Below are 19,785 nucleotides of genomic sequence, written 5' to 3'. Positions count from 1 at the left end.
GAAAGAGCTACAGTTATGTACAAAACTAGTTAAGTTTAAGGTTAGGCAGAGAGTTCTCTATATGCAGCGAATGTATAAAAAATATAATGATTAGCCACATGTCTTCATTTTATAACTAAGTTTACACTAACGAGGAACCATTTTGCAATTGTAACTGTAAGAGTTCTTTTCATACTTTGATTTGTTTGTGTGAAGATTTAATTTTGATAGTTTTGGAATTTAGCGCTACACATTTTTACGTTTTGTTTTGTTTGCTGTTTAGGTTTGAGATCAAAATTAAATGTAAACATTTGTTTGTGTGTGTTTGCAGTTGCCATAGGACTATTAATTTTTGTTTTTCATATTTATTCTTACATATTTGTGTCTTTTGTTGCTTTTTTTCATTCAATTTTGTATGCTTTCCAATTTTGTATTCAGTTTTTCACTTACGTATTATAAATTCAATACATTTCGTTTACAGTTAATTATTAACTATACATATGGTTGACTTTTTTCTCTATATAAATGCTCCAAATTAAAAAAAGGCCAAAAAATATAATAAAAGTGTTAAAAAAAAATAATAATTGTATATAAAAAAAAAACTAAAAAGTGTTTAAGCACTTAAAATAGAATCACTAAATGTTTTTTTTTTTTTGTTTTTGTTGTCTTCGCTTGTTTGTCTGTATAGGGTTTTTGTTTATAATTAAGCTAGAGTTAAACTTTAAGCATATATATTTAGATACTATAAATATAGAGAGAGCGCGAGATAGTCAATTTATATAAGTATACTAATGTTTGTTTGTGTTTTTTTTTCATTCATTTTTTTTGTAATGTAAGCATATATGAGAGGCTAGCTATAGTTACTATATACAAAATGCGGGACGCACTACTTTGCATAAAAAAGCAGTCGACCGACCATGCAGCGTCAATGAGGAATTGTTTGCTTAGTACTAAAATTAAATGCTAACTAATGAGTAAATTATGTTTTGTTGTGTTTGTTTTTGTTTCGTTTGCGTATTTACAATTTATCGCATCTAGGTGTGAAAAATAATTGAAGCAGATTAATCAGTAACTTGCAAAAACGTCAGTGTTAAGTTTGAATTTTCGTCCAGTTCGAGAATCATAAGGTCAAGTGAAAGATAAGTGGAGTGTACTAGCTTGCATTTTAATATATATAATATATATACATTGTGTGTGAAAAAAACTTTAACTTTATGCTTACGTCAGTCCATGCGAAACTAAAATTGTTTAGTTAATAATTACATAGTTTAAAATAAAAATATGATCAATTTGAATTGAGATTTGTGTAGATGCTGACGACTGTTACTGCTGCTGCTCATTTGGCGTCTCTCTCTCTGTCTCGCTCTATTCCCTGCATGCTACCAAAAATGGGTGTGGACAGTCTTTGTTTACATGTGCGGCGTGCCGCAGACCACTGTGCGCTGCGTCGTCGCTGCGCCGCTGCCCGTCGCCGAGGCCGCTGCCATGAGCTGTGAGCTGCAGGCGCCCGCTACGCCCGCCGCTGCTAGCGAGGGCCAGCGCTGACTGCAGTAGGAGCCCTCGCCCAGCACGGAAATGCGCTTGGCCTTGGCCTCGGCGCCGCCAGCGCTGTAGTCTTTGGTTGTGCCAGCGGACGCTGCTGCTGCTGCTGCCGCCGCCGCCGCTGCTGTTGCTGCTGCTGCGCCCACGCTCGCCGACATGAGCTGCGAGGCGCGATGCATGAGCGTCGGATCAGTGTTGAGCTGCTTCTGCGACTTGGCGCGCTGCAGCGGCGTAATCTGACCCACGCCGCAGAACTCCGAGTTGGCATTGTTATCCGCAGCTGCTGCATAGTTCGCCAGCGCGCCCGAGTACAGGCGGCAATCCTCAACAGCTGCCGCCGCTGCCGAGGCGCAAATATTGTTCACCGACTTGTCCCAGGTGTTTTTGATGATGTTGGGATTGCTGTTATCGAAGGCCAGCGCGCCGCTGCTGCCGCGCTTGACACCGCCCAAAGTGCCAGTGGGCAGACCAACGCCCACGCCAACGCCGCTGCCATTGTGATGCAGCGTGGCCACCGCATTCTGCTCGTTCTGCTTGCGCGCCTCGGCGTCGTCCTTTTCCTGCGCGCGCTTGCGCTTACGCTTCATGCAGAATACGACACAAGCGGCGATGACGGCGACCAGCGGCATGGCCACTGAGAATATGGCAATGAGCACCACCTGCGCATTGGTCAGCCCATCGGCGCGTGGCTGTTGACTGGCTGCGCCGCCGTCCTGATGACGCGCATCATACGTAACCGAATCATAGGCGAACGACTCCTCGTCGCACTGCTTGCCACGAAATCCGTTGGCGCAGACGCATTCGAAGCTATTGACGCGATTCATGCAGGTGCCGCCATTGTGGCAAGGCGCGCTGCTGCACTCGTCAATGTCAATGCTGCAGTCCTTGCCGGTGAAGCCAGCACGACAGGCGCACTGATAATCGTTGTTCAAATTGGTGCAACTGCCGCCATTGGCACAAGGTTTGGTCAGACACAAATCCACTTTGCTGCTGCAGCGCGTGCCATGGAAACCGGGCACGCATTGGCAGCGATACTGATTCACCAGATCGATGCAGGTGCCGCCATTCTGGCACTTGTGCCCCACGCAGTCGTCAATGTTCTGCTCGCACTTGGCGCCGGCGTAGCCATCGGGGCAGCTGCATTTGCCATTGGGCTGGCAACTGCCGCCGTTTTGGCAAGGATTCGGATTGCAGTTGTCCTGATGCAGCTCGCAGGTTAGACCGCTGTAGCCACTCGGGCAGTCGCATTGAAACCCCTGCTTGCTATGATTGCTGCCGCTCGTGTTGCGACACTTGCCATGATGACACGGATGATCGGCACAGGTGAGCAGCTTCTCCTCGCACAGGCGTCCGCTCCAGCCTTTGGAACAGGCGCACTTGTAGCCACGCGGCGTATCCTCGTTCAGGCAGCTGCCGCCATTCTGACAAGGATTCTCATGATCGCAGCTGTTGACAACAGTTTGGCAGTCATTGCCTCGGAAGCCAGGCGCGCATTGGCAGGTGTAGAGTCCCTGGCCCGTGTTGTAGCAGGTGCCGCCATTCTGGCAAGGACGATGATTGGTGCAGTAGTTCAGATCCTGATTGCAGAACAGACCACCCCAGCCCTCCTGGCAAATGCAGGTCCAGGGCTTGTCGCAAGTGCCGTGCACGCAATTCGGATACGGCGCACACTCGTCACACAAGGCGCCACGCCAGCCCTTCTGACAACTGCAATAAAGAAAATAAGAAATGCAATTAGTTGCTGCTCGAATATGAAAGCGGATGCTGGACACGCTCAAATGAAGTTTGGAGCAAACGGGACACGCTTGAGCAATTGCGACTTTTACTTGCAACTTTAAATTTATTAAGCATTTCTCACGTTTGGAAAAATTGAGTTGCCTTCACCCACAAAAACGCGCATTTGGCAATAATTCAAAGCAGCTAATTGATATGCAATTGTGTACGTGTCTCATGTGTGTGTGTGTGTCTGCAGAAATGTCAACTTGGTTGTGTTTGTAACGCGCGTTTAGAATTATTAAAATATTCCCACAGCAGCAACCAAAAAGCACTTAAATGTTCAATATGCGCGCTTTGTTGTTGTTTTTTGAATTTGTTGTTGTTGTTGTTATTCGAGTGGCACACGCATACTTGAGCGTAATGCTTTGCGGTTTTTTTTTCTACGAACAATCAACACGTCTCTAAGTCGAAGCCAAGCGTAGTGAGTTTAGCTATTTATTATAAACAAACAGTTTGCAACAAAATCACAGCCATAGATTGGCTTACACACACATGTGTGTGTGTGTGTGTGTGTGTGTGTGTTTGGCACAATTGCTGTTGCCCACAAAATGTTTGATTTCCGTTTGAAGTTGGGAACTCATTTGGCCAATTGGCTAACAACAATAACAATAACAACAATGCATGCATAATGAGCAACATCCTGTGCATGTGTGTGTGTGTCTATAAAGAACGTCGCAATTAGCTTTCTACACTTAGCCTAGAGCTTGAGCTTGAAGTGCCTTTGCGCCTTTTGCTTTGCTTGAAATTTCATGCATAAAATATTTGCCAGCGTCAGCTTTGGCGTTCGCTTACACCTTCCATTAAAAACAATATTGTTTTATTGCCCATCTATGAATTATAAATGTGGGAAAACTTTGTAATTCAATTTTTTAGCTTTGTGTAATGCAAAACCGTCGACAATCAAATGACAGCCAATGCACTCTGCCCAAAAGAATTTCGCGCTCAACCACAAAATAAAAAACGTGCTAAAGCTAAAGCCAAATGCAATTCGCTTGCTTGTCGCTTTTGCTTGCCCTTTTGAGCAACATTAAGGTGTGTCCGCTATACAGAAGCTTAATTAGCTTTATTTTTATTTTCAGTTACTTACATGCATTGATTGGGCTTCTCACATTGTCCATGCACACAGCCTTTGGCACATTTGGCTGCAAATAGTAGAAGAAAATAAAGCAATTAATATAAAGCATTTAGTTTCATATAAAAGTGAAAAACTGACACTTTCCCAACACACATTTTTATAGCTTGTTGTCCACCTGTTGCACACCCACACGCAATGTTTTAAATAAAACCCACATAGATAAGAAACAATGAAATTGGTGGCAATTTCAAACAAGCGAAAACTTTCTTTTTCACGCGTCACAAACAAATAAAAAAGATAAACAATAAACAGCGACCCGAAACTAGCATCTTCAATGGAAAAACAAACGAGTTGGACAAAACGGCATTTGGCCAAACAGCATGAATCATGGCGGCGGCGTTGGCAGCGCCTCTCAAACTGTGCTAACAGCAGAGCAGCGTTCCAGGCAGGAATAACTTGTTTCTAATATGCGACAGGCCCAAAAGGAAACACCACAAAATGAAATAATCCCATGGCCGCAAAAGCAAAAGACTGCGCTGCATCATAAAAAAACGAAAGAAACTAAAAAAAAAAAAAAAATAACGAACCCGAAAACAGATTCCCAAGCTGCAAAAGGTTCGACGAAAACTTCGATTGTGTATTGCTGGTAAGAGCTGAAGATGATGCCGCCGCCGCCAAGAATGTTTGTGGCCAAACATGTTTTCATTTGGGGCTGGGCAGGAAGCATGAGGAAGGGCCTAGAGCTGAAAAATCGTGCACAGGCTCCTCTTAAAAAAAAAACCCAACTGCAGCTGAGAGCTTCATTCAGTGCAAAGCAAGCAGCAGCAGCAGCAGCAGGAAAATTGCTAGAAAATGACTAAAACGTGTTCTGGCTGACGCTCTCAGCTCAGCGCAGCGCAGCGCAGCGCTTTTAATTCCCCCGCACACGCAGTTAATATATATAAGCCATAATATTGGCAATTGGCAATGATTTTTATTACATGGCTAGCCAGCCCAAGTTGCCAGCCAGCTCTTCTCAAGCAGCAAGAGCTGAAAGTGAGTTTGTTGTTCTTGTTGATTGGTAGCCAAGTCTAGGCTAGGATCTCAGCATGGTCTTGGCTTTGTTTTTCACACGCCCGCAAGCGCATGACGTAAATGTATCTCATGGATGCAGCAAGCGCAGCTATGCCAATTGCTATTTACTTTCACTCGCAAGGGTTTTGGGCAGCTGTTCATTCATAAATAAAATGCAACAACTTGTGTCTAAATAGCTCATTTCCTTGAAATTAAAACACACACACGCACGCACACACACACAAGCGCACTTAGCTTCATTCAAAAAACAAACTTTTGGGCCAATTTAAAAAGCCAGTCACTTCCACTTGAGCTGCTCTTTTTTGTTTTGCAGCCGCACGTTTTGGCTTTTTATTTGCTGCTGCTGCTGCTGCTGTTGGAAAATAATTTTCGCACAACTGTGTGTGTGTGTGTGTCTGTGTGTGTGTGTGCCTTAATTTAAGCTCATTTTTGCGCATTTAAGTTGAAAATAAAGTATAGCAGCGGAAGAGGCAGCTGCTTGGCTGGCAAGTTGATAAACCAGAAGGACACAAAATTATGTGGCCCGAAAAAAAAAGGGCAGGCAGGCCAGGCCAGGCATGTGGACGCGGGCAGCGCAGCTTGCGGGGCTGGTAAGCACATTTAAGGTGTAATCAGCCGTTGCCAGCCCTAAAGGAAGTTCTGTTCTCGCTGCTGTCTCGATCCTCGTCCTCTCAGCAATGCGCGGCATGCAGACAACGAAGCAGCAACAACAAAACAAAAAGCAAAGCAGAGACGAGACGTAGGTACGTCATGGATGTACAAGAAGCTGCTGCTGCTGCTGCTGCTGTATGCGTGTGTGTGTGTGTGTGTGTGTGTGTGTGTGTCCACACCTTGGTTATGTTAGCTGGGGACTCTGCACTTGGCGTGGGAAGATTTTTGAATGCTACGCTCTCTTTAAATTTCGTGTGTGTGTGCTCTGATTCGTAGCTGCTGCCCCCCACTACGCCCCTCACGCCCCTTAAGACGCTGCATAGGTAGCCACAGGTAGCCCTAAGCGTTTGTTGTTGTTGCTCGCTCGCTCTCGCTTTTTGTTGTTTCGTTGCGCTCGTTTGTTCTGCCCCATGCCAAATGACAAATGACTTTTCCCCAATAGACAAAAAAAAAATCAAAATTCATTGATTTTTAATTTATTTGTTTTGAGTTTGATTTTTACTTGAAATTCAAATTTTCGTCAAATCATCAAGCTACGCTACGCATTCAATATAATTATGCTTTTAATTCGAAATCTTTTATTTGTTTGTGTACAATCATCTCATTTGATTTGACAAGCAAGTGATTTTCAATAATATTGAGTGCGCTGCTCTCTCAAGTGCGCAACACACTTGACAACAACAACAACAAGAAAAATGTAAATTGTGTTTTTGTAACTCCTAATGTTGATTATTACGTTTGCGTTTACTTACGTTTCTCACAGTACGTGCTCTGCCAGCCCGTTAGGCAAATGATTTCACCCGTTTCGGAGCAGGTATAGTGGCCAAATTGATCGTCACGTGGCCGACAAAGATTCGCACAGCCAGCGCCATAATAATGAGCGTCGCAGGTGACACGAAAATCGTATTCGAGCCAAGTGTTGTGCTGCGATTCCGATTTGTTTGACTTCCATTCCGACGACACCTCCAGCACTTGCTGCACCGACAGTCGCTGTATTAACAGATCTGTAATTAAAAAGCAACCAATAGTTAGTTAAGTTTAAGCTGTGAGAAAAGTTTGAGTTTTACGCTAATGAAGATTAATTGTTGGGTTGGGGGCGTAGCTTAAGCTGGCGGCTCAATTGGAATTTTTAGTGATTAGAAAACGTTTGTATTGCAATTTGGTTGACACAAGGCTCGATCTGCTCAGCTGTGTGGGGCAAGCGGCATGCGGCAGGCAGCAAGTCAGTCAGCCATGCAGCACACGACGGACGCGACGCGACGATCGCGTCAGTTGCATATTCAGCTGTGCGCTAAGCCAAAGCGCAGACCGGTCTTTATTTCTTTTAAATTCTTTTTTTTTTCGAAACTATTGGATGGCAACTTGTTTGTTTGTGTGTGTGTGTGTGTGTGTGTTAGCCACATTATGCCATGGTCTATAAAGTAAATTGCAGGTGCATGACTATTCGTATGCAGTCAAGTTGAAACTAAAGTTGAAGCCACAGCTGAAACACATTTTTAGAAACTGCTGCTGCTGCTGCTGCATGCCACATGCAGTTGCAAGTGAAATTTGTTTGCTTAAAAGCAAAAGTTGCTGCGTTCTCTGCTGCGCTCTCAATTGCTTAATCCATAAATGTTCAAATTGTTTGCCCAAATATGCGACAAAAAAAAAAAAAACTTTTGACTGTCAATAAATAAATTACAGTTTGACAAGCACACCAACTGGTTGCCCATACACGAACTAATTAATTACCAAAAATATGCAATCAAAATAAGCAAAATTCTAAGCCAGTTTTCCACCTGACGTGGCAGCAACGCTCAATGCAAAAACAACATTCCCCAAATATAAGACTAAGCTTAAGCCTAAGCCCAAGCGCATATTGTTGGTTTTATTTACATTTGCAACACACACACACACACACACACACACACACACACAGACACTTGCAGCTTGCAGCTTGAATTTGTGGCATGACAGGTTATTAGACGCCTGGCAACGCTGCAACGCACAATTTGACTGCAGCCGCAGCTTTTGGGGGCCAGTTTGGCCAGTTGGGGCTTGCAAATAAATACAAATCAAATTGTTTATAGAAAAAGCAAAAATGCGCAAATATTTACGCATAACGGCAGTTGTTTTTTTTTAATTATTATACACTTTGACATTTTTGTAAAAAATGGAAAAAACGTAATAAAGTGAAAAGCTGTGCGTGTGACAACTTTCGCAATTATTAAAAATAAAACTTGCTTAAGGAAATCAACAAATTTTCGCTGCTTTTGGGAAATTCTGTTACAAATAAGCGAACAAATTTGCACTGACTGAAGATCGAACAAGGGCAAGGCTTAAGTAGTGGAAGGGGGCACATATTTAGTTGCAGTCGCCGTCGCCGTCGCTGACTTTGTCTAAAGGAATTTTTAAAATACCATTTTATCAAGACACACGACGGCGGCGTCGGCGGCGGCGGCAACAAGTTTCGAAAGCAGGCGACGAAGACGAAACCACGGGATGCTGCTTTAGCTGTTGCTGGGCTGCTGCTTGATCCAATGAGTTAAAATTAAAAGATAAGCATTTTAACAACGCCAACAACAACAACAAAAGCAGCAACGTGCAACTAACAACTTTGGCATTGGCAGAGATTAATTGGTAGGTAGGGATAGGTGAAGAAAAAGCGCAAAGCGCAAAAACTGAAAACGAAAACTAAAGCCAGCGAAAAATCTTAAGAGCCATGAGTCGAAAGACTTCGAGCATCAAGAATCACCTTGCACGAAGTGCTGGAAGAGAGAGAGCGAGAGAAGAAGCTGCATGTGTTGTCTGCCCCAGCAGGCTTTGGCCGCAGGCTAAACTGGCGAAAAGGTCGCCAACGAACTTGCCAAGAGCTCAAAAGCGTAAGAGAGAGAGAGACGCACACTTGAGTCTGCTGCTGCTGCTGCTGCGTTGTCTCTTCTGCCTTTTTTGTATGTAATTTATGTTAAATGAATGTAACAAAAAAAACTTGTTACGTGCAACGTGCAACGCACTGCAGACAGGCGTAAACTTGCTATGCAGCAGTTGCCTGCAATGTATGCGGGAGATGCGCAGACTTAAAAATAAATGAAATTAATCCTCGACAAGCGAGGCAGCAACTAAATTGAAATAGCAAAGAGCAGCGCAGCAGCAGCAGCAGCAGATAAAGATCTATTAGTCCCAGCAGGACATCAGCTGCAGTGAAAACAATTAAAATTCCAGCAGGCAAGCAGTAGGGCAAACTAATAATAGCAAAGCGCAAAGTGAAAAAGGAAAAACTGCAGGAAAAGTCCTTGCCCTTTGTCTGTGTGTGTGTGTGTGTATGTGTGTGGTCCTTATCGCTTTACTTCGATCGTTTGTAGCATTGATCATGTTGCATTGTTGCCATGACTCTTGCTCTACACGATCGCCAAATTCCACAGCCGTTAAACAATCAAAGTCCTTGGTCTAGTACACACCTCGTGATAAACGCAAAAAACGCAGACACAAGCCAAAGGCAAAGGCAAAGGCAAAGCCAAAGCCAACAGCAAACTTTAATTGCAAGTAAATGAGACGAGCTCCGCACACTTCCGCTGCTGGCTCAGCCAAGAGAGACAAAAGGCGACAAGTTTGCCATGCTCGTGGTTTATCCCTTGGCTAAAAATAAAGGGCATAGCAAGCGACTGAGTTTTTGTTATTTAAAACCGCTCAAAGTGCCGGAAATCTTATACACACACGATTATGTGTGTGTGTGTGTGTGTGTTAGTTTGCACTAGAAATTTGAGTTCACTTTGCACTTTGCTGCTGTATCAGGTGTCCTTGCAGCGTTGATCCTTTGCCAAGCTTGACAGCTTTCGATCAGCAGGAAGCAGGATACTGCGTATGCATCATATTCAAAAAGGATATTTTAATGCTAAAGGAAGTGATTAATATTATGCGGTACTTACTGTTTAAATGCGCATTGGCGCTGTTGTTCGTATCGTGCCATGCCTCAACGATCAGCGTGAATGTGCCCTGCAAAAGAGAAAAAGAGAGAGAGAGAGAGAGAAATTTAATAATGTTATTGAAAGCTTAACAGCTACACAGGAAATCAACATTTTGTACGCACTTATAGATATAATCATTGAATTGAGCTAATGTCTAATGTCAGCCCAAAAGCCGCGCTCATTATAAACAGATTATGACAGCAGCCAAACGCCAAAACATGTTCAAAGACGCCCACATAACAAATTCGAGAGAGCGAGACGCAGTCAAGCAAGCAACTAATGCAATCGAGTGCAGAGTCTATGGCAAACATGCAAATGTAACTTGCAACTTGCAACTGCCAGCGCCCTCAATTCACACTTGATTACAAATGCAACGTGTGTGGTGTGTGTGTGTGTCTGTGTGTGTGTGAAGAAATAACCGGCAGAGATGACACAAAATCCAACTCAACATGCAGCGCTGCTTGGTCTCTAACTGGTTGTGTCTGTCTGTCCGTCTGTGTCTACAGTTGGGCGTTGGATTGCGTAGCTTGGCAAGCATTGCATGTAAATGACTAATTTTTCGTCTAACTTTCGATTGCTGGCTGCGTGGGCGTGCGCAGGCAGATGTAGAATTAATTTCATTGATAAGCGCTCAGTGTGTGACGATTGATTGCATAAGCAATTGTTGAATTTGCGGCTCTCTGCATTTGGCGTGGCCAGACATTGAAAACTAAATTCGCAATGTTTGATGGGCACGGCACAGGAAATAAATCAGACATAGATCATCAGCTCTGCACAATGCAGCAAAGCGTAGCGCAGCAAAAAAAAAAATCCCAATAAAGGGAAATTTTTATTTTAACTGCAAAGTGTTTAAAATGCATTTTACAAAATTTCCCTAATGGGCATAAAATGCCCAAAAAGGGAAATTTATTATTTTAACTGAAAACTGTTTAGAATTGTATGAAATGCAATTTACTAAATTTCCTTTAAGGGCATAAAATGTACCAAAAGGGAATTTTTTAGTTTGCATGTCTAAATTTACCTTAGCGTAATTTTGTTGAATTTTATTTATATTTGGCATATTTTGAGTTATTATAACTACAAGACAGCAACAAATTTTATATGTAAAGCACACACAGTTTCCAAAAATAAATGAGCGACATTAAGACAGACAGACAGACAAGACAGGAAGGGGCGTTTAGGCAGGGCTGGGCAGGCGAATATCGCGTGCTATGGCGCTGTATATCAACGTCAATATCAGCAGCAGCAGCCGTAGCAGTTGCAGTTGCATAGAGGGTGAAGTGCATACAAGAATGTGGCATAGGGCGCGGGTGTGGCACACGCAGTGAGAAAGACAAGACAAGCGCTAAAGGACTGCAAGAGAGACAAACAGACAGACAGACAGACGCACAAAAGTAACAAAGTTCAATATACAAAAGACAGACTCGCGTCTAGAAGAAGCGACAGCATTGAGGAGGAGCATTCGACTATTTTTAGGCTCACAACTCAACTGTGTGTGTGTGTGTGTGTGTGCGTGTGTGGGGAGGGAGTGGGCCAGCCTCCCCTTTTGGCATATGCCTCAGAACGCTTGCAACTCAATATATTGTCAGGCAGCATGCCACATGCCCCCAGTTGCACTCGTGTGTCTCGTGTCAAGACGCATTGGCTTGTTTTTTAATTAAGTGCAACATTAAATTAGTTGAGCTAGAGGCGGCGGCGTGCGTCTAGTCTGTGTTACTATAATTACATTTTATAGCTTGACCTAGAAATATTTAAAGTTTGCAAACTATTTATAGACAAAGACGCGTGCTAAAAAAAAAGTTACCCTTGCTTAATGCGCCTAGCATGACTTTGCCGCTTAAGTTGCAAATGCAATGATAATAATAGTGACGTTGCAAGTTGCACATGCGCATAGAAAAAGAGAGAGTGAGAGAAAGAGAGAGAGCAAAAGCCACCCCTTTTTTTTCTCTAGCTACCGCACACGCTGCGGGCTCAAAATACGTTACAAAATGCTCGCCCGCTTGCAGCTTGAGTAACTATGCTAAAGGTAGAACACACACACACACACACAGACAGACACACACACACTTAGCTTAGCGGTAATGCTTGTTGTATAATTAACAAATGCATAGCATGCCAAGCTAAGAAATAAATAAAGTGCTTGTGCTCAGTGTAGCATAAAAGCAGCGCAAGAACTTCAGAACTTGAGCAATACTTGAGGCTCAACACGTGCGTCTGTATATAACAAAAAGTATATAAAGGGAAAATCTTGAAGGTGCCACAAGAGTCAACCGCGCCGCTCCGGGAGTGAAAAAAAAAAATGTAACGTCAGTTTCATGCATAGGGGGTTGCAATGCAACCTTGTGGCACGTTGGCAAAGCTGCAGCCAGCTAAAGTGAAACATACAGAGCCAGCGAGCTGGAAATTGTCGCTGGTGGTGGCGCACGCGCATTTTTATTTCGCTCGCTCTGCGCTGCGCTGCGTTTAATAGCCGACAGATGTTTGTGGCAACAACCCTTGACAAGGACACACACACATACACATGCGCATACGGGCGGAAATACACACACACACACACACATGTGAGCTGCGCAGCTATAAAAAGCCTAACGCACAAATTAGCGCCAACTGAAAGTTTGAGTGCGACTCCTCTCGCTAAATTTAGTTTCCACTTACCGGCCATGCAAAGTTAAACGCAAACTGTATGGGATTCGTAAAGTCTTTGTTCTGATAGCTTTGCGCATCCCCAGTCGTGCTCAGATTGAAGCTGTTCTCGCCCAGTATCGGCGTCACCTCATCGCCATATGTGCACTGCGATGTTGTATCTATGGTCGCCTGATAATGCTTCAGGCAAACGCGAAATCTCGTCTTGCATGTGCCAATGCATTTGCCCGTCGCCGCATCTGTCGCTCCACTGCAGCAATGTCCCTCGCTGTCGCGTCCATTCTCATTGCTAAAGTATTTGAGCCGCAATTCGAAATTGCCGGAACTGTGAACCTGCAAAAGAGAGAGAGAGAGAGAGAGAGAGAGATAGCATTAGTATGTGTATAATCAAATTAAAAAGCAATTCATTAAAACTGACGCTCAAATCAAGAATGCAACAACATCTACCAGTCATGACAATAAATCTTTCAACATGCTATTTAAACATACCAAAAAAAAAAAGAGAAGAACTGAAACTGGAATGCTGCATCGATCGACCCATGCAAAGGACAAAGCGACTTACGAAAATATGAAGAGTCAAGCAACGTATAAAATAAAGCAGCGAATTTTATGCTGCGCAGCAAGCGGTCGCAATTTTTAACAACCATTGTTGTTGTTCTTGTTGTTGAACGTTTGAATTGATTTTTTGAAGCGCCGACACGCTTTGAGAGACTTATTTGCATATTTAGCAGATCATTTTGCTAATTTTAAGCGATAAGCGAATTTCTCAATTAATTAGTTTTTGAACATTTAACGACTATTGGGTGTGCGACAACAAATTTGCTATATAGGTCACTGACTATTTATAAAAGAAAGCAACTGTGCCCTGCAATTTGCATAAATTTTGACGTTCCAAACGATTTCCTTTGGCGTTTGTGGGAAATCTTTGCGTAAGGGCATCTTTGGTTCGATATTTTTCTGGAGCACTTGAGCTATCATAATTATAAACTGACATCACAGCCACCATAAATGGCAATGCCCAAAAATAGGAGCGCTTGAGTTATTGCTCTGATTGTTGTTGTTTGCCCGTTTTCTATAACTGTTCGGCAATTAACATTTTAGCAACAACAAGTGAAGCTTGTTAAAATGACAATTTAATTGTTAACAAGACATAAGGCTAAGAGTCTGCGCCTTAACGTCTTGGCTGCTCCACATGTGGCTGTGGCTTGGGAAGATTTTATTGTTTATGTTGTTACTGTTGTTGGTTCCAACTTCCAACTGTATGAACATGGGTGTTTAATTGCTCAATTAAGCAGAAGTGCGTCTGCTTTTCTCTTGCTGAGCTTGATGCTCAACGCACAGGTGTAAATCCACTGGGGGGGCCCACTGCCCAAATGAGAAGAAAAAAAAGCTAAAGCGTGGCGATAAAGAGCGTGGAGGAAATAACAAAGCAAAGCACAAGAAACTGTAGCAAAAGCTGCTTAACTAACATTTAATGGGCTTATAGTTAAGTTGAGTGAGTTGAGCGCGGCGCCAACATTTGTTCATAATTGTTGTAACAATTTAGAAAATTGAAGCAACAAGTGCAAGGCGCCATATAAAGAAATTATAGATCTTACTTCATGTAATTGAAAATGCGCAGTTCATAAAAATCAATAATGCAAACACCTAATAAAATCTAAAAAGCAAACAAAAAATAAGACTCAAGCTAAAGTCAAAACGAAAGACTTAAGCAGCGAACGCGCAGACACAAATGCATGCAACCAATGAGAGCGAGACAGAGCGAACAAGCGAGCGAGAGCCTACAAAACGTGTATTAATAAGCAGCAGGCCAAAAAATAAAACAAAACGCAAAAGAGCAGGCAAAAGAAGCAGCAAGAGCAGTGGCGAGGAGTCTCAAGAAAAAACGTTGGAAAAAATGTACAAGTAAAACCGAATTGTTTCCCACGGCATACGATTTTGCCGGTCAACATTGATGGTTAAAACGAACAAACGAACCAGCGAGCGAGCGAGCGAGCGAGCAGGCAAACGAGCGAGCGAGCGACGTATTGTCGGCTCGACGCACCGTCGTTCGCTTGAGTTAAGTCGGAGGCGCAGCAGCAACAGCAAAAGGTGTAAGCAACAAAAAACAAAACACAAACGCCAGGTGAAGAAGCAAGCGGCAGTGCATGGCCAGTCAGCCAGCCAGCCAGCCAGCCATGTTTAAAAGAGCGAGTTTTGAATGCAAGCCAGCGCGAGAGCGAGAGCGAGCCGCAAGAGAGCGAGAGCGAGAGCGAGAGAGGCCCCAAAGGCTATAACAGTTTAGCATTTGTTGTTGTCAGCTGGTGTTGGAGTCGGAGTTGGAGCACACAGCAAGAAAAAAAAGAGCAAAACGTGACTTAAAAGTGAATTGGCATACTCTTGTTGTTGCTGTTGTTGTTGTTGTATCTTTTTTGCAGTTGGCTTTAGACTAAAAGTGCAGCTGGCAGCAGCTGCCTGCGCTTCGCTTCTTCGCATGCTGTGTGCAGTTGCGAGAGAGCAAAAACTTGTTTTCAACGGCGCTTTGACTGCAGTCGCGACAGAGCGAGAGAGAAATGGAAAAAGCAAAGCATAAATGAATTAATAGACAAACGGCGATGATGCGAGACTGCGAACTAAAGCTGCGAATTAATAAGCAACGCATAGACTCAAAAAAAAACAATAAAAGCAAGAAATGTTAGAAAAAGCATCAAGCGGAAGCAGCCGCCGCAGCAAGTGCAGCGCTCACACGCATGTGCTCATGTGTGTGTGTGTAAAATACAAACAAAGGTGTGTGCAAGGCAATTGTCAAAATATGCGCAAAGCAAATCAATTTGCATAGCAAGCAGAGCTTCGTAAATAGTTTTGACACCGTTTAAAAAAAATTTCTCACAGCTTACAAATTTCCCCGCTAGGGACATTTCACTAAACGCCCGCTAAAAATAGTTAAATTCCCTTGCACATTTTCCCAGCACTTGTCTTAGTTCTTTTGTCTTTGTTTTTTTGCCTTCAACTATGAACTTTATTACGCTTGAAGACCTTTTGGGCACACACACACACACACACACACAAAATATAAATAAATAAAATTATGAAAGAAAAAAAAGACTGTTGAACGCGAACTTGAAAGCGAGGGGAATGTGTTTTTAGCTTAAAAGACACTTGTTAAAAGTGTTAGAAAATAGTGCGTTGCATTGTTTACCTTTTGCTTGACTTGCTGTTTATTTTTTGTTGTTGTTGCTTTTGCTCTTTTATTTTTTATTACGAGCCCATGGACTGTGATCACTCAGGCCTAACGCAGAGACTAGTTAAGTTTCTTTGCTTTGCGCCATTTCACGTCAACTTATGTTGACTGCTTGACTGACACGCATTTTAGCTTAAGACAAAGCTACAAAGCTTCTACTTACAGGTGATTCAATGCGCGTGCGTGCAAGCGAGACAGCGATATAGAACGAGCGTGCCCTTTGGCTTTGGCTATATTATTTATTAATCATTTAAATTCATCATCATAATCAACCGTTAACAACGGGATGAACGGTTATAAGCGCAAGTGAATACGCGCGTCTTGCTTTTGCTCTTGTGTGTGTGGGAGTTGCGCCCTTCTCTCGCACTCTGTTTTCTAAATTGCAATTAATTATGTTATAATGAAGACAAAGACAAAGCTGCGTGTCTGTGTGTGTGTGTGTGAGTCATTCATACACTTGCTCATTCATTCATTCGCAAGCGAGCGAACGCTAATATGAAAATTGCATAAAATGCAAAGCAGAATAAGAACAACAACAATTACCGCATGTTGAGTAGATGATAAAACAGATAGACAGACACAATGTACGGTTATTTCGATAGTTAAAACGCAGCATGGGAGAATTAAAATAAAAGCGCAGAGACGCCTACAATTGCTCAAGAAGAAGAAGAAGAAGAAGGAGAAGAGTAGCCACAGATCCTGGAACAGCTGCATTAAGTTTATCTTGGCAAAATATTTCAGCTGTTGTCTCGATCTCGATTGGAGAGACCCCGGGAGGCTTCAAGACACTTTTTTTTTAGCAACAATGTGGAAGCAACAACACGCAACGTGCCAAAGCGTGAAAGAGACAGACAACGAAAATTGGAGCAGCGCTCAAATGCAATTGCTGCTGCTCATTCGCTTAAGATCAATGAAACAACAACAAGCAGATGAAGAAGAAGAAGCGCATCGCCTGAGCTGAGCTGAGCTGACTTGACGTTCAAATTGACGTTGACCTACGCAGAGTGTATCCAAAAAAATAAAAAAAGCGCATGCAAAAAAAAAATGTTGACAGCGGCAGATGTTGCTACACACACACACACACACATGTTTGCATGTATTTCACTTCTCTTTTATAATTTTTTAGTTCTTGCAGCATGCGCCGTTGGTGGTAATTTGTTTAACAGACTTTTTGGATTTTTTTTGGGGTTGGACCTGTTTATCAAGCGTACAACAATTAAAACTGAAACTAGTTTGCAACCCCTGTTGTTGGCTCAGCTGTTTAATTTTCGTAGCTCAAATTACAAAAACTAGTTAATATTTATTATATTTTGAATTTCAATTCGGCAGTTCAACAGCCTGGCAACGCCAAAATTTCACACACACACACACACACAGACGTATGCGCATGTGTGCATCGCGAGGATTACAATGCAAAGCAAAAAAGGAAGAGAGACTAAAAACCCAACAAGTTGCAGTAAATTTTATAGTTAACTCACCTGCACAATAACTGTGAAGCAAATGAATGCAATTAATAAACATTTAATCCACTGCATGTTTATTATTGTTGTTAATGCTGCTGCTATTGTTGTTGTAATAAATCAAGTGCTGCGATATTCGCAGTCACAGTCGCGTTGTTGTGTTGTGTGTTTTTGTTAGTGTAATAATCCTTTTGTGAAGCGTTGTTTATGTTATTTGTTATTATTATTATTTGCACTTTGCACACACTTGCAACACACTACTACTACTACTACTATGTATTAACAAATTAAATTGTTTATTGTATATTCGCTTTTTGCATGCTTTCTATGCTCATTTTGTTGGCGTTGTTATTCTTTACTCTCGTATGTGTGTGTGTGTGTTTTATTCGCTCTTTCGCTTTTTATTTTTGTTACACGTGCACGCGCCACATTTTTAGCCGGCAAATGCAAATGCCGCAAGTAAATTTACTATTTAAAAAATCAACACACATGCAACACACACACATACACACACTACTGCACAGCTAAATAGCAAAATTATATTTGCCTTTGCTTATTTTTTGTTGTGTGTGTTTTATTTTCTCCGATCTTTTTGGGGCTACCAAGAATTTTCGATTTAATATGAATATTGTGGCAGCTCTTCACTTCACTTTATTTTATTTCGTTTATTAACAAATTCGCGCGCCAGTTTTGCAATTGTAAACAATTTAACAAATTAAGCGTGAGCCTCGCGTCGCGTCGTCCATTCAGCTGCAGAGTACAGTTGTTGCATATTAATAATTAATGCACGTTGTTTTTATTTTTTAATTCATGTACTGGTTGCAACGCGCCGACAGTATACCGATCACCAAGCATTAGAATTAAAAATTTCTCTATTTTATTTATCCGCGTGCGTGCTCACTCTTCAACGGCAGTTTTCGAATTATTTTGAATTTGAATTTTGAGCGCGCCGTGAACGTAATAAGAGAATGAGAGAATTGAGAAAACCGTTTTGAGTTAGAGTTGCGGTTGTTCGCTATGTTGCCTATCGATGGCAACGTAAAACGTGCGCGCACAGTGCATCAAAATAATTTCCATAAGTGCAAGCGAGATGCACATATGCTTTAACCGATTCGCTCAAGTTGCAGAGACATGTTGCCAAACCGGTTCGCTCAAGTTGCTGAGATATTTTACAAAAGAGCTCAAATTGCAGAGACATGTTGCAAAGCCGATTCGCTCTCTGAGCGAGCTAGCAACATTACCGGTTTCTCTTGTGAATCGGTAATGCTGGCTGGCGATGAGAGCAACAACAACAACAGCAGCAACATAATAAAAACATTAAATAAATAGTTTATTAAAAAAAATTGTTTGAATTCAGATAAAATATTTCATGCCAGTTAAAAGCAAAAAAGCGCGCATTTTGTTTGTTTAATCGGTTTGCGCTGAAGCAAGGGGTTGATTTTTATTTTTTGGTGCAAATAGGGGCAACTGTAGATAAAAGGATTGCTGGCTGGCATGATTTGCATTTGAAAGGCTTTTGGGCATTTTTTGGCGCTTAAAAAATAATAATGCACCAAAGGGTTGAAAATCAAGTTTTATAGCAAACGGCCAAAGATTAATGTTTGCCGATTAAGCGAAGTAAACATTGTAAGTCATGCAAAGTTTGGCAAAGAATTCATTAGCCCCGTTGCCTGATAAATGGCCAAGAATCGCCAAAGCCGTTGTTCAATAAAGTTGTTGAAATTTGTACATAAAAATCGCTCTTCATTAATTTGCATGTCGATGCGATTGGCCCCCAAACCGACAATACATTTGCATATGCATGAGCTGCGGAACAAGAAAGAAAACCAATCAAGTCAACACCCAATTTTACAAGTAAAAAAAGAAAAAGAAGATTTCACCTTTGTACGCTCCTGAGAAGCTTCAATATTTAAACAAAAATGCTTCTTCGCGCCATAAATTAGGCAACAAGAGCGGCGAGTGAAAAGTTTTTGAATTAAACACAAATTTATGGCCGACCAAAGCTGCGGGCTGTGGGCCAGCGCCAAACGGCAGCAGCAGCAGCAGCAGCAGCAGCAGCCAGTGCTCCAACTCAACTCAATATCAATCCCCAAGCAAAGCCGCACGCAGAGTCTGCAAAGAGTCAAAGACAAGTTAGCACCTGTAAACCGGTTCCCCAGTCAGTTGTGCAGCTCCAACGCAGGTAGTTTTAGCTTGGCCGCTGGCCAAACAGATGTCCTGCTGCTCCAAATTGAAAGCGCAACATACATCATCCTTCCAGAAGGGTCCGCTCGCTCCTTGCCCTTGGCCACACAATTTAAACAAAAAACATACGCAAAACACACAGCCCAAAAGAAATTGGGGTCATGTACTCCACACGCACGCGAAGCGATCAGCGAAGCTCCCAAACTGCAGTCCAGACGCGGCAGCGTCTCCCGTTCG

General features: G+C 42.5%; 1 protein-coding gene across 1 annotated transcript; it reads right to left on the bottom strand.

Annotated features, from left to right (window-relative positions):
- Positions 1-787: 787 nt before the first annotated feature.
- On the bottom strand, positions 788-17,871 carry LOC108604401 (neurogenic locus protein delta). The gene is made up of 6 exons (XM_017993861.2): positions 17,383-17,871; positions 12,697-13,017; positions 10,003-10,069; positions 6,850-7,101; positions 4,385-4,439; positions 788-3,228 (listed from the first exon to the last, which is right to left on the bottom strand). Exons 1-6 carry the CDS (start codon positions 17,437-17,439, stop codon positions 1,389-1,391), a joined length of 2,592 nt encoding a protein of 863 aa, XP_017849350.1. The 5' UTR covers positions 17,440-17,871; the 3' UTR covers positions 788-1,388.
- Positions 17,872-19,785: the final 1,914 nt, after the last annotated feature.

This window comes from Drosophila busckii, chromosome 3R (genome assembly GCF_011750605.1).
Source record: "Drosophila busckii strain San Diego stock center, stock number 13000-0081.31 chromosome 3R, ASM1175060v1, whole genome shotgun sequence".
Lineage (NCBI taxonomy): Eukaryota > Metazoa > Arthropoda > Insecta > Diptera > Drosophilidae > Drosophila > Drosophila busckii.
This window is presented reverse-complemented; position numbering and strand designations above follow the sequence as displayed.